We start from the raw sequence: 15,361 nt of genomic DNA, 5'->3' as shown, positions 1-15,361 counted from the left end.
TTCCTGATACAATACTTAAACTTCATATCTTTAATCCGGCTCAAATCTCACTCCTAAGCTAAGTAGCACAGAAACGGAAAACGATACGTTTCCGAAATGAAACGGAAACGCTGAAATGGTATTTTTTAAAAAAAGTAAGAAACGGAAACGTGGGGTAAACTGTAAATTTAAAAAATATAGGAGATTTTTTGTAAATATAAATTTTAATATAAAAATTATACAAAATAATTATAATATAATACAAATAAACGTAAACAATAAATATAAATTCAATAATACATTCAAACAAATATAAACATAAATTTCACAATGCATTCAAACATTCATCAACAATATTTTTAAAGTTCTATAATTCTTACACAACTTAATAATTAAAAACAAATAGTAAATTTAAATAACAAAATCAAACCTAATACAATTTATAAAAGTTCATTCAGTTCATCATTCTTTGTCTCCATTAACATCTTCATCAAAAAATATAGACTCCAACTCTGGTTCATCTAGGGAGAGATTAGCAAACTCGAGAACACCCACATCTTCCATACTCCCAAATTCATCTCCACCAACATCCCACATCTTTGTTTTTTCGTCGTAATATTAGGAGGTGTTCCTTGATAAAAGACGAAGATTGTTATGAATAAAGACTAAATCCTCTGCACGTTTTGGAGAAAGTTTATTCCTTCTAAATGAATGAAGAAATGAATAAGTACTCCAATTCCTTTCACAACAAGAGGAAGAAGTAGGTTGGCCAAGCACTTTAAAAGCTAACTTTTGAAGCAAAGGAGCATGTGAACCATAACATGCCCACCATTTTCTAGGTTCACTGTCATACTTGTTCTGGATAGAATCTAGATTTCCAAATGGCCCACTTTCAAGAGAAAAATTAGCAAACTCATCATCAATAATAGCACGCTCATCTGGATTAGGAAAAAGTCTCCTAAAACACTTCATTCTTTGTGTGGAGACTTCAGCATTCATATGTGGAGCCATTCTACCTTCTTTTTCTTCAAGCCATTTATAACTATAATACCTTCAAAAGACAAAATCAACAAAAATAAATTAAAAAAATAAGTAATACATAAAGTATTGAATTAATAAGAAATAGAGATTAAATTTGAAAATTACCTCGGGTTTAATGAATGAGCTAGGCAATGTAATGGAGTGCTATGTTTTGTCCAACGAGCAAGAAGAATACAATGAATGACATGATAAAATGATGAAAATTCACTTGGTAGCTTTCCTTCATGATCATAAATAACCTTTTTTATATTGAAAATCATAGAATCCCACATCTCATAAACCAAATGAAGACATGGTTGGTTTGTATCACAAACTCTAATCATGTCATAAATAGGTGCTGTGAAGGCGAGAATGTAATTAATTTTTTCCCACCAATTCTCATTCACAACCAATTCACGAACAAATCGAGCTTTTCCTTGGTCATCATCCCGATAATGTGCCCATTCATCACTCATAACCATTGCTTCAAGTGCACGTCTAAGTAGTTTAAATCTTTTAAGCATAATAACAATTGAAGCAAATCGAGTGTCAGCAACTGCAAGTAACTTCAAAGAACTAAATCGATTGAACATGGCCAATCTCATTGAGTGATTCATTATAAAATTTTTGATGACCAAAACATCTCCATGAACTTCAGTGATCCAATGACACTCATCATATGTCTCTTGATTACTTTGTAAATTCCTAGCTGCACATATATTCTTCAAAGCAAGATTAAGTGTATGGACAACACAAGGAGTCCAATAAATATGCGGAAACATACCTTCAATTATTTCTCCAGCTCCCTTACAGTTAGCAGCATTATCAGTAATAATTTGTACAATTTTTCGATCACCAACTTCATCTATTACCTCTTTCATCAAATTAGCAATGAATTGTTTATCCTTTACTTCACCTGAACAATTCACAGATTTGATAAACACTGGACTACTTTCAGAAACAACCATAAAATTAATCAAGGGCCTTCTTTGTGGGTCACTCCAACCATCAGTAACAATGCTAACACCTTTTCCCAACCAATTGCTTTTAATAGGTTCCAACAATTTTTCAACATTTGCCTTTTCTTGTTGAAGTAATGTGGTTCTCAACTTATTATAAGCAGGAGGCACATAACTACCCAATTGATGATTAGCAGCAAATGAATAAGAACTTAAATAATATGGGTTTCTAACAAGATTAAAAGGCAAACCCCCAGTATAGAACATTCGAGCAATCTCAGCATCTAATTGTGCTCTAACTTGCATGTCAAAAGCTTTAGCAATAGGTGAATTAATAGCTTTTCTCTTCTTTAATAGTTCTGAAACTATTGGTTCATGTAAAGACAAAGAAGATCCCAAAGAAACACTACTTGTCGGTAATGGCACTTGCTTAGGTTGTAAATTTGACAATCTTTCTGCACTTTCTCCTTCAATTTTTTTCATCTCAGCTATAATTTCAAGACCAACCTTTTTACAACAAGCAATTCCTTTCCCACTGATATTTAATAGATGAGCCCTAACTCTTGTGTATGTCCCAAATTTTTGCAAACCGCAAAAGTTACAAGTCCATTTCCAACTACCCCCTCATTCTCCTATTTTCTCAATTCTAGTCACATATTTCCATAACGGACTATTTTCCTCATCCTTATTTTTTGATGCAACACAACTGTTAGATCCTGAACTTGAAGTTGAATGAGCTTGCGCCATATGACCTAGAAATTAAATTAATAAATCAATAAATAAATAAAAGAACAAATCTATGAATTAAATTAATAAATCTGTAAGTAAATGAAAGAATAGTGAATTGTCAATAACTAGTGTTCATAATTTATCATTTTCAACCACTAGTTTTGATATTGGTAGACTAAATAAAAGAAAATTTTAAAGATTTATTTAAAATTTTTGAAAACAATTGACTAAAATACTAAAAGAGAATTGAAAGAGGATTGAAGTTAATAAGACTTAAAAGAGGATTGAATGAGGATTTAATTAATAACACTTAAATTTTAAAGATTATTTAAAGCCTCCATGCCTTACATTAAAGATTAGTTAAAATTGCCAAATATCATTTATGCCAAATACCATTTATGTCATTATAAAACAGAATTTTTATTTTGATTACCACTTGAAATGCATTGAATTCAAGCCTCCAGAAAAGCTCTCGTTTGAGCTTTACTATTCATGAGGGCAAGATCAACATATATAGCAAATTAATAACAAGTAGAAAAACTGTAAAAATAATTCAATACTAGTTTCTAAATTCTGTTTCCTATTAGTTCATATAATAACAAAAGTCAATCCTCTAATACATAAAAACGCCAAACACAGATACATCCGTCCAAGTTCTTAATTCCATAACATAAATCAGCCATTAAAATCCAAATCCAAACACACAGAACACATACAAATTCAAATAATAATGAACACATACAAATCCAAATCCAAACACACACAGAACACATACAAATTCAAATAATAATGAATACACATAATACATACAAATATAAATCCAAACACAAACAAAAATGAATATATATATATATAGAGAGAGAGATACCTGCACACAGAACACATACAAATTCAAATAATAATGAATACATAGAATACATACAAATATAAATCCAAACACAAATAGAAATGAATATATATATATATATATAGAGAGAGATACCAGTAGGCAGCAGCGACCTGAGAAGGAGCAAGTGATGGCGAGACTTCGAGGTCGACACCGAAAGAAGAAGCGATGGCAACTGAAGGAACGACGGACGGCGGCAAAGCTAACACTAGGAGCAACAACTTAACCAGAAAACCAGAAGAAGAAAACCAGAAAAATGAAGAAGGAAAAAACCAGAAAAATGAAGAAGAAGAAGAAGAAGAAGAAGAATGAGCATTAAATGGCATTGGGCAGTGTTCCTTTGGAGATGTGTGCAACGTGGGCGGGCGCCGAACAGTTGATTTTTTGCCTCCAAAATGCAAGGCTGCTAGTTGCTGGAAATGGAAATGCGTTTCTGTGTGAAACGCGTTTCCAATATGTTTAAATAAATTGCGAAACGGCCCCCATACGTTTCGCAATTTACAGAAACGCCCAAAATCCGTTTCTGGGCGTTTTGGCCGTTTCCGAAACGAGAAACGGTTCGGAAACGCCGAAACGGCGCTCCGAACGCGTTTCCGTGCTACCTAGCTCCTAAGATACTGAAATCTTAAGGTGACTTTTTGTTGGTATGTAATAGGTACTTGTTTATTGTAATTGTTGCTATTCAATAAGTATTTATTATTTGTAATTGTAAGTGACAAAGAAAGGTGTAAAGGTAAAATATTTAGAGTTTTACATGGAATATCAAAGTTCGAATCAATATCATAATTTGAAAAGCAGAATTATAATTGAAAGACAGCGGGAAAGGTGGAAGGCAAATTCTACTTGAATTGTGTCGAATCTCACTCCTAACATACTGCAACCTTAAGGTGACTTTTTGTTGGCATGTAATAGGTAATAGGTAGTTGTTCATTGTAATTGTTGTTATTCAATAGGTATTGGTTGCTTGTAATTGTAAGTGACAAAGAAAGGAAGAAAAATATTTAGAGTTTTATATAGAATATCAAGATTTGAATCAATATGACAATTTGAAAGGCAGAATTATTGCTGAAAAATAGTAGTAAGGGAGGGTTGAAGGCAAATTTCGTATGAATTGCGTTGAATATTTAGATTTGAGTATGTATAAACTATGATCGCATTTGAATTTATCTAAATGATGCATCTCATGTGTCCTTAAAAATTAATTAGGTGAAACTCAAATATCCCATGCGAATAAAAAAAAAAAAAAAAAAGTTGATGATACCAGAAGACTTGGCTTGGGATCATGACCGCCCCTGCCCAAGCTGTTGATGAGAAAATGCAATAAACTTTAGGGGACTACACAATTAAGCCTCATTCCTATCTCATCCTGTTCCTGTCATGTCATGGCGGTGCCAAAGCTTAGAGCCAGCCAGGTTGACAATATACATATATATATATATATTATGTTTTTCATTGTTTTCTATAAATAAAATTAAAAAATATTTTTTTAATAATTTTAAGTACTGAGGATAAGACGGGGATTACTAATTACATTGACAACTTATATGATGTGAGAAAAGAAAAAAGAAAAATTGCCCGCATGGGTAGCCTAGTTGGTCAAGAAGGGGGTACAAAATGTCTTTCGTGGTGAATTTTGGACCAAGATCGAGGATCGAGTCTCGCAAGCGACAGTGTGAGATACTTCTCTCCAAAGTGAGGGGGTTTCTTGTGCACGGTGAGTTTGGGTCTAACTACTGCGTCCGGCTGGGTCACCATAATTAACCTCTCCCACGTCCTATCGGGCCAGGTATGGGAGACGCCTGGGATGAGCGATTTCACCTTGGACCAAGAAAAAAGAAAGGTTTAGATGGTGATTACTAATTGCATTGAGGACTTCAAGAATAATAAGAATAAAATAAGGAGTTAAATGAATATTTTTAAAAAGGATTTTCATTTATAATTATTAATTGATAACTGCAATATATTTAAAAATATGGATAGTTTTTAATATATTTATAAATTTAAATAAAACAAATTACAATAGAATCAAGTGTCCTTTCGTCCGCCTTAAGAGCTCCTCAAAGTGACATTTTTTTTTTTAATTTTGTAAAAAGGAAATACACATGCTTATAGTAATTCTAATTCATTTTTCTCCTTTTGCTTATTATTAAGATTTGAGTTATATCACATTTTCTTTTACTAAAAAATGCAAGAACAAGGAAAATAAATAAATAAACATATAATATACATTAACAACAGCAATCACAAACATTAAGTGGGGTAAAGTCTATATATAATTTGGTTAAAATAGTAAAAGTATTTTTATAATATGTTATTTAGTTATTTTATCATTATAAAAGTATTACTAATACAATAGTTACTAATAATATAACTTCTCAAATTTGTTTTCACTCATTAATAATAAAATTAAATTTCTTAATACATTTTTAAGATTTTTTGTTTAATATTAACATATATATATATATAATAGGGAATCATTAGTTTAGGGTATCAAACTTATACTTAGTTGTTCTCACTCTATAAGAGATCTTTATGCAATATTATATCGTAACACCATTTGCATTATAAAAAGAATTTAGGGGGCATTTGTTAATCAATATGTGGGATGAAAAAGTCAAGATATAGGATGTATACTGGACTTTTATCATTTCTAGCATGTTTGTTAAGCTTATCTAAATTTTAAAAAAAAAATCATTAATGACCATTTATTTTGATTTTTCAAGATATGTTTATTTCTTCTTCTCTCAAGATAAATATATTTTGGTCTTTATAGATAAAAAAAAAAAAAAAGACATTTGTGTTCTTTAGTGCATTTTAAAAAAATTAACATACAATTTGATAAAAATATTAAAATATTTTTTAATCTTATCTTGATCATTTCATATCTCGATCTGGAATGCATTATAACTTTATCTTAATGTCTCTTATCTTGTTTATTTTAATAAAAGCCCTCTTAACATATAAGTCTAGTGATTGAATAAATAATATGTAGGTGTTAATCCAATAAATTGTGACTTTAATTTTCATTTTACATAAAAATAAAAAACTTAATTTATAATTTATCTCCCTGATATAATAAAAAAACACGAATAGCAAAATGAATACCCCCAAATATCAGTATTTTCAGATAGCACGGGATAGGATGTTGGTGTTCCTATTATTTCAAAGTAACCAAATAATTTATCCTTTATACAGCGTCAAGATGACGTGGACATAACGACAGAGCCTAGAGGGAAACACACAACAGAGAATGGTATAATCCGCGAAGTGATAGATAGAATATAGAGAGAGACGGAGAAGGGGGAGGTGTTCTAACGTTCACCTTGGGGTCTCCGATTTGTGTTCCTGTTTCTGATCAGCTCAGGTTTGTGTAATTTCATGCCTATCCCGTGTCCTTCAATCTCTTCTTTCCTTCATTTTCTTTAGATCTTCTCGCGCACCCAAGATTTATGTATGTGAACCGCACGTTTCTCAGATCTTTTTTGCGAAATGGCTGTAATTGGAGCTATGGATTGACGATTTATTGGAAAAATTCTTGTTAATTACTCATGTTTTGTTATTAATTTTGAGCTCCTTTTGGCATTTTAGCCTTTTTTTTTCAATCAAATCGGGCTAGATTGGTCGGTGTTGGTACATGATTGGTGTTAGCACCCAGATGGGTATATATATTAGCAAGTCAACCAGGGCTTTTTCCCCCTATTTTTTCTTGTTGGGGGTTTATGTATTTATTTTTTTAATGTAATCAGTACGTTGTGCTTTCAATTGACTTTTGTGAAATCAAGCATAGTTTTAATGGAGCTGTGTTGGTTGAAAGTTGATTTCATCCAGTTGGGATGTACTATTAATGTCAAGTTGCGTTTTTACTTTCATTGCAGGAACTTTTTTGCGATCACTGATTAGCTCATCCATCTCTTTTCGAAGTTCTTGTTTGAGGGGTTAAACATGAGCCTCAGTGGCCCTTCTGTGAGTTCTGGTCAGTTTCTTTCTGGTCTCTCTCTGCATTCTGTGGTTTGATAAGTCAGCATTATATTTTGGTTACCAAGATGAAACACCGAAGAGAGGAAAAAAAGAAAAGAGGGGGAAATTTTCAATCTTTTTCAAGCAAAATGATATGCCACTTTGAATGTCTCTCTTGTTTTTTTACTTCCCTAATTGAATATCTTGGCTAAACCATTGCAGTATGGTTTATATACGGTTCACTTGCCAAATGCCTCTCATTGTCTTTGGCTGCAAAGTGATATACCAAGATTTGACATCTTAATTCATCTGCTTCTCCTCTTCTCCTGAATTTATTAGTTAAAGTGGATGGACCTTCAATTTACTATCTCCTTTCATTTTTAACACTTGAAAAAAATGTTGGGGTATACCACAAATGTATCTTCGTGATGTTGTTAATTCTTGGTTTTGTTTCAGAACCGAATCTATTCTGTTTCAGGTGGTAGAACTTTTAGAAGGGCCTTTGAGTTTGGGAGGACCCATGTGGTCAAGCCTAAAGGCAGGCACCAGGCCACCATAGTCTGGCTGCACGGCCTTGGTGATACTGGTTCCAGGTAGCTTTAATATTTCTCGTTTCCATTGCTTTTAGTCCAGATGTGTGGATACAACATTTCATTTGATTTAATAGTTTATACGTTTATTGGCCTTCTATTCTTTTCTTGAGTTTTGTGTAAATGGAGACAAGGACAAATTGAGTGGTCTGCATTTTTCATTATTTGAGTTTTGTGAAATATGTTCTATCTGTACATCTGTAGTTGGAATATCCTTTAAAGTTTCTTTCTGCTTTTTATGTTTTAGCATTGGACCAAAAAACTCAGTTTAACTGCTTTTCAAGCACTTAGATTGTTCTTTATTATTGTTGTTACCATTATTGGCTAAGCGATGGCATTCCAAGCCTTTATTATATACTGAAATGCCAAGGGGAAAGAAAATATTTTTTATTTATTATGTTGTCTAACAAGTATCAAGGTTGTATTCAGTTGCGTGTGGAGAACAATGAATTACTTTGAGTTTCATCTATGCCAAAATTTTGTAAGAAATCACAATCATGGCTTAAACCTCATATGGTGTTTTTCTTCCCCCCTCCTGGCAGCTGGTCCCAACTCTTGGAGACGCTTCCTCTTCCAAATGTAAGGAGAGCTTGAGTTCTTTTGCATGTATCTCACACTGATATGAAAAATTGGTTTGCTTCACTATCTATGATGAAAAGATGTATATTCCTTTTTGTCAATAAAATTCTAATATATTCTAGGTCAAACATATGTGGTGCCATGCAGATCAAATGGATCTGCCCAACTGCTCCTTCTCAACCGATAGCCTTGTTTGGTGGTTTTCCTTCTACTGCTTGTAAGTTAACTTACTCCAGGAAACCTTTAGCCTTCTGCATCACCTTTCAAAATTTGTTCTATTGTTAAAGTGATCTGATTTTTTTTTTTTTTAAGAAGTAGCCTGATTTAAGAGCTGATTGAATATCTATAATTCATGTGGCCAACCCCACCTAGTGGGATTAAGACTTGTGATTGTTGCTATGGTAAGAAATAACTGATTTTAAAACTATACAAAAAAAAAAAAGAAGATGGAAAAGCAAGAAGAGTTAATGACATAAGAATATATCTCCTTTCCTTCTTCTTTTATACCCAAAATGAAAATCCCTCACGGTCTTCATAATTTTGTGATGAACATGATACATTCGAACAAAAACAGGGTTTGATGTAGCTGACCTTTCGGAAACTGCTCAAGATGATTTAGACGGTCTGGATGCATCAGCAGCACATGTTGCAAGTCTGTTATCAACAGAGCCTGCTGACAGTAAGTTCTGTTCATCAGCATTCTTGTACATGATCCTCCTTTTGTGAGGACTTGCTTACTAATGTTCAGGTGTAATCTATGACTCATGGGAAACTACAATATTCCTTAAAACTTCATCCCTTTTTAAGCACTACCATAAATCAATTTTATTTCTCTGATACACTGGATCTTGGATATTTTCATGGATCTAGTTAATTATTTTCAGTTTCCTTTTCTCATTAAGTTTGACATTTTTTGGTCCCATTTAATTTTTTGTAGAACAAATACTCTTTGTATTTCTATAATTTCTTTATCTATACTCATTAGCAATTGCAAAGTTATGTGGGTAATATTTTCTGTAATGCACAGTGAAATGTTGCTGCTGTTACTACTTTTGCTACTGGTTCTGTAAGGTTTCTCATGGTGCATTTGTGGGTTTGCCTTGAATTTCTGATATATTAAAAAGATAAAATTGAAATTCCATGAAGTTGGAGGTATTCCATCATGTAAAACTTCAGACTTAAGTTAGTTCAGTCTTCTTTTATTAAGCTTTGACATTTTGTATGCTATTCATGCCAGGACTTCATGCATTGACACTGGTTCCTTTTTGTTTTTGTGCTTGATTTATAGTTTTTTTGCTGACCTTAAAGTTGAGTTTACTCTCAAGGATTCACTTCTTTCTAGTGCCTTGACAAACAACTGAAATGTTTAAAGACAATGCTGTTGTGTGATCTTGGTATAATATCATTTATTATATTCTCTATTACAGTTAAGCTTGCTGTTGGAGGCTTCAGTATGGGTGCAGCGACGGCCCTATACTCTGCAACTTGCTTTGCTCTCGAAAAATATACAAATGGCAACCCATACACAACCAATTTAAGTGCAGCTGTTGGTTTAAGCGGCTGGCTTCCATGTTCAAAGTTTGTTCTCATCCTTGTGCCACATTTAATTTCTTTTTCCACTATCTCATGCATGTAACAATAATTTTACTTTTTTGTTTACTAGGGACTTGAGTAGCAAGATTGCAGGGAAAGTTGAAGCTGCAGGGCGAGCTGCATCCTTGCCTGTTTTACTTTGTCATGGCAAAGGTATTTGCATTACTCTTTCATGTCTTATTAATGTAAGATATATTTGATAGCTTAGGTGTATGGTTCACTTAATTGAAGAATAGACATGTATATGGCACTGAGGAACTATGAATGGCTATTGCAGCATGAATGAGGCAATGAACTGATGTAACAAATGTTATTTACCATTTTTCAGGCTCACTCATTTGCTATCCAAGAAAGCAAGAAGGCTTATGATTTCTCTTCATAATGTTTTTGTTGATAAACAAGCAAATTGGACTGTATAGTTCCCACCAGTTGTCTCTTCCATTCTTTTTTCTGGCTACTGAGGCACAGTTCCACCATTTCTCTTAATTTCTTCAATGTTTTGCTGGCCACTGCCCGGTTTTTCCCTGTTAATGAATTTTGACTTGTTACTCTCCCATTTCACATTTTTAGTTTTGATTCAGCCTACTTAATTTAAAACCTTTGGATTCTAATGTGTTTATTCATAATTCAAGTATATTAGTCACACTTTCTTTTGTCTCATCCATCAAGACAATATTATCTATGATTAACATGCATCAAGGCACTTCTTGGATGTGTTTTGTGAGTTCGTTCATGGTAAGAGAAAAAAGGTAAGAGCTTAATGCAGATTCTCGATGTACTCCAATTGTAATTGGGAAAGCTTCAATATCTCCTCTACAAATCCCAACACATGTTTTCAATGTACTCCAATTGTAATTGGGAAAGCTTCAATCTCTCCTCTACAATTCCCAACACATGTTTTTGCTTGATAATACATGTCCTCAATAACTTGCCTATAAGCAATTTAAACTCCTTTCTTCTCCAACTCCATTTTTTGAAATGGTGTTTCTGTGTTTATATTTGGAAAAAGGTTCAAGTCGCACCCCCCCCCCCCCCCCCCAACTTTTTCAATTAGGTCAATTAAACCCAAAATTAAGTTTTGGGCCAAATAAACCCAAACCTTTTGTTTACGGGCCAAATAAACCCAATTTTTGCCTGCTCCCATTCGTGACTTACATGCCCTGAATGCAGTGCGTAAGGAGGCTTAGAAAATGGGCTGATGAATCAAGCAAAAACTGTCGACCTCTTTGTCAAAAGAGTCGACCCTTTTTAGCCTTAGAACAAAAACAGTCAGCCGTTCCTATGAACTATCGACATGGCATTTTCACACTCTTTGTAATTTTTGTGTAGGTTCAAAAAATGTTGACCGTCATTGTAACATATCGAAAATTTCTCAAAATTCTCGACATGTTTGATAAAACAGTTGACCTTTTGCATGAAACTGTTAATATGTTGCAAAATCTGTCTGCTGAATTTTTAAAGAAGTTGACCTTTTTTCTAAAGATGTCAAAAGTTTGCCCTAAGCCATAAAATTGTTTTTCCTTTAAACTCCTTTATAAAATAAAGGAAAAACAATAATGTTTTTGCAAACAAATACCTTACAAGAGTAGAATCTTTTGTCTAGATTGCTGATACTCCAAAATACCCATTTTGGTGCCTTCATACCACAATGACAATACCTAGCACACCCCTTGTAGTTGAAGTTAGGCCGATTGCTATTCCGGCATCGTCATAATGTAGTGGAAACACTTGAAGCCGATCTCACTAGTGAGTCCATCGATTATGTGATCTTTGATTTTGGGTGGAAGATAAGATAAGTTAGGGCTTTTGTTTTGGGTGGAAGATGAGAGAAGTTAGGGCTTTTCTTTTCTTTCATTTTTTTTCGTAAGGTGAGCAATGCGTGGGAGCCAGGAAAAAATTGGGTTTATTTGGTTCGTAAATAAAAGGTTTGGGTTTATTTGGCCCAAAACTTAATTTTGGGGTCAATTGACCTGATTGAAAAAGTTGGAGGGCCAATTTGAACCTTTTTCTGTTTATATTTTGTTTTCATTCACTCCTTCCATCAATCTAACCTTTGATGACTGAGACATGCTTCCTTCATCAACCCAACCTTTGGTCACTAACCAGCCATACTCCATTGACTGAAAATACATAATACAAATTCCCTATCAAATATTTTTAATCATCTAATAAAATACACAATATTTTTCTCAAATATTATTTTCAGTTTTTAGTTGGAAAATCTTGGAAAACAGCAAATTATCAAACATAACATTCAGCTTCTACTTTTTTAATAGAAAATGAAGACTAACACAAAACAAATAAAAGCTGACAACAACTTCAAACACGCCACAATTGTTCGGTTTTCCCTCACTATCATCCTGCTGTGTCCAGAAATGTACTTAATGGTGACATTCCCCTTTCCCCACCCCAATAAACACACACACACACACGGCATATCACCAGCCCATTTCCTTTTTAACTTTTTGTACCTTGTCAATAATTTGTGTATTTTCTGTTTTTTTTTATTATTTTAAATCTAGAGTTTTAATGCCTCACCTGTTGGGAATAAGGTTGGTGAGGATGAAATCTAGAGTGTTAATGAATCACTTACAAGTAAATTTTGTGCAATCAATGTTTGCCTGTAGATACATTTGAGCATGTATCTTCATTGAGATTAACTAGTGGACCCATGACTTCTCTAGTTCTTCACTGCATATTCCTTATTATCTCCTTGATATTGATGTCTTCAAATCAGTGCGTGCATGTGTGATCTTTAAGTGCTCAATTATTCATCCATGGTCAAGCATAGCTGACCAAGTTTCCTAACAGAAAGTCTGATTTGATGAGCTTATTAACAAGTGCAGAAGACCAGTACACAGCCTGTCTTGTCTTATTGTCCCATAATATTACCCGTCAAGTTTTCTGATAGTTTGCTTGCAGATTTTAAACGCGTGTGAGCTCATAGACAGACAAGCTGGTTTGCTACATATGATATGATACTAAAATTCCCTGCACTTTTTGCTACACCTCTTTCACCTAGACAGACAAATTGGTTTGAATCTCAGATTTATAACATTTTAGCACTTGGAAGGAATGGAAATGAATCAAGAAGCTAGAATAACTCAAAAGGCGGTGCCTGGCAATTGGGACTGTGTTGTTTCTTTATTCATTCTCTTTATAGAAACATTACATCCTATCAAATAAAGTATGAATAGGTCTACTTTTCAAGTTAACTATCTTGTTTTCTGGTGAATATTAGAGTAGGCTTGATTATACAAGGTACCTAGGTCTTTGTCAAAGCTTTTTGGCAAGTGTTTCTTGGCTCATAATGGTATAAACTGAAACCATGCAGTATTAAATTTGGCACAAACTGATGCAGGTGATGATGTAGTTCCTTTCAAATTTGGTCAGAAATCCTCACAGGTCTTAACTTCATCTGGATTCCAAGATGTGACATTCAGAGAGTATCGTGGGTACGTGATTTCATATTTGCCTCTAAAATTTTCATTCCTTTCGTAAATTTTAGAAGAGCTTTCAAAGCTGCATTCAAACTTTGCAGGCTTGGTCATTACACAATTCCTGAAGAAATGGAAGAGTTGTGCTCTTGGCTGACATCAAAGCTTGGTCTGGGGGAGCATTCATAATTTGCCAAAACATTGGAACCTAGAATAATAATTAGTGGGGAAATTATTGAAGAGGATAACACCTTAAAGCCAGTAGTGATGCAAGATGCATGGCACATTGACATTTCACTGCTCAATTCTTTTTTACCCTTTTATGTTTGGATTTGGAGTGCTGGGATATGTGCCTCTGTCTGATGGAGCTATGAACTTTTATGGTCGTGTTTTAATATGAACAAGAGTAGTCAATCTGAATACTTAAATTAGCATTATTGTGTGTGATATATTATTTCTGAATGACCAAGTTTGCTAAATTAGCTTACCATGTGTGTATGTAGTATGCTGGTTGAGTTGGTGGAGAAGTTTAGTTGAGATACATGTGACACACGTGCTAGATTTTTGAATGTTGGAAGGTAGAATCCATTTGGTTATAATTCAACTGTTCTTTTACACCCCCCCCCCCCCCCCCCCCTCCCTCCTCTTGTTCCATTGTCTTTTGCTTCCAACAACATTGTAAATATTGAGATACCATAATTATTGATTTTTGGAACTACTGGAAACATAGTTTTTGGGGATAGTTCCTGAATCAATTCACTAGTTCTGGAACCAGAAAATAGCTTTTGGAACCCCAACCAAGTGTGGCCTGCTCAGTGTGCTTCGGACTCGGGGTATCTCACTGGTATAATAGCAAAAAAAAATTTCTCTATTAATCTTTATAGCAACTGTAAAGTTGCTCCTTTGTGACTTAAAGGTTACAGATTTAAGTTGCGAAATCTGCCTTGCGAAAAAGATGAAGGAGGCTGTGTATAAATACTACTCTCATAAAGCAAGAGCTTCATGCGCCAGTCATTTTTTTTTTCCATTTTAGTGAAGAACCAAGTCTGGATGATTAACTAAGTTCTTTTGTGTCCCAATTTGTCCCGTTAAGTAAATGGCAACGGTAGAAAATTTGAACTTGGGATTCATGAAAAGTTCATTGTAGGCATGTCCAAATATGCTTCCTTCAGCTTTCTTTTGACCATGCACCTAAGAAAGAAAAGCACCATCTTGACATTGCTTGGGTGTTTGAATTGAACATTTGGGGATGGGCGATTGAAGGAGATGGAGGAGGCGGCGATGGAAGCGACAGCGATGGGGATGGGGTTGGAGGCGATGGCTGCAATGGAGGAGATGGAAGAAGGCAGCGATGAAAAGGAGATGGAGGGAGGGCAAATAGAATTTTGTAATGTTTAAAGTTAGAAATATAATAATCATTGGAGAGTAAAATTATAAAATACTTTGTCAACTAAATAAGTTATGGACAATATTTTGAAAAAAATTGAAGGAACTTTTTTAAAATTCTGTCAAATAGCGTTTAAGTTCGACAGCATTTAATTTTTTTAATTTTTAACAAATATATAATTTATACAATATTTAAATTTCACTAATAACTTATAAACGATTAAACCGCTCAGTCAAGCACCCTTT

General features: G+C 33.9%; 1 protein-coding gene across 2 annotated transcripts; it reads left to right on the top strand.

The window, feature by feature from the left end:
* The first annotated feature begins 6,785 nt into the window (after positions 1 to 6,785).
* On the top strand, positions 6,786 to 14,216 carry LOC127806578 (uncharacterized). 2 transcript variants are annotated; one of them, XM_052343957.1, is made up of 10 exons: positions 6,786 to 6,937; positions 7,449 to 7,546; positions 8,009 to 8,123; positions 8,663 to 8,699; positions 8,847 to 8,916; positions 9,274 to 9,378; positions 10,127 to 10,277; positions 10,363 to 10,445; positions 13,654 to 13,747; positions 13,834 to 14,216. In XM_052343957.1, the coding sequence occupies exons 2-10, from the start codon at positions 7,516 to 7,518 to the stop codon at positions 13,916 to 13,918; spliced, it is 771 nt and encodes a 256-aa protein (XP_052199917.1). In that variant the 5' UTR covers positions 6,786 to 6,937; positions 7,449 to 7,515; the 3' UTR covers positions 13,919 to 14,216. The 2 variants fall into 2 exon arrangements, with proteins under 2 accessions (XP_052199917.1, XP_052199918.1); XM_052343958.1 differs by lacking the exons at positions 13,654 to 13,747; positions 13,834 to 14,216 and adding an exon at positions 10,621 to 13,647.
* Positions 14,217 to 15,361: the final 1,145 nt, after the last annotated feature.

The sequence above is a fragment of the Diospyros lotus genome, chromosome 7 (assembly GCF_014633365.1).
Source record: "Diospyros lotus cultivar Yz01 chromosome 7, ASM1463336v1, whole genome shotgun sequence".
NCBI classification, from domain to species: domain Eukaryota; kingdom Viridiplantae; phylum Streptophyta; class Magnoliopsida; order Ericales; family Ebenaceae; genus Diospyros; species Diospyros lotus.
The sequence above is the reverse complement of the archived record's forward strand: the minus strand, read 5'-3'. Positions and strand labels throughout refer to the sequence as shown.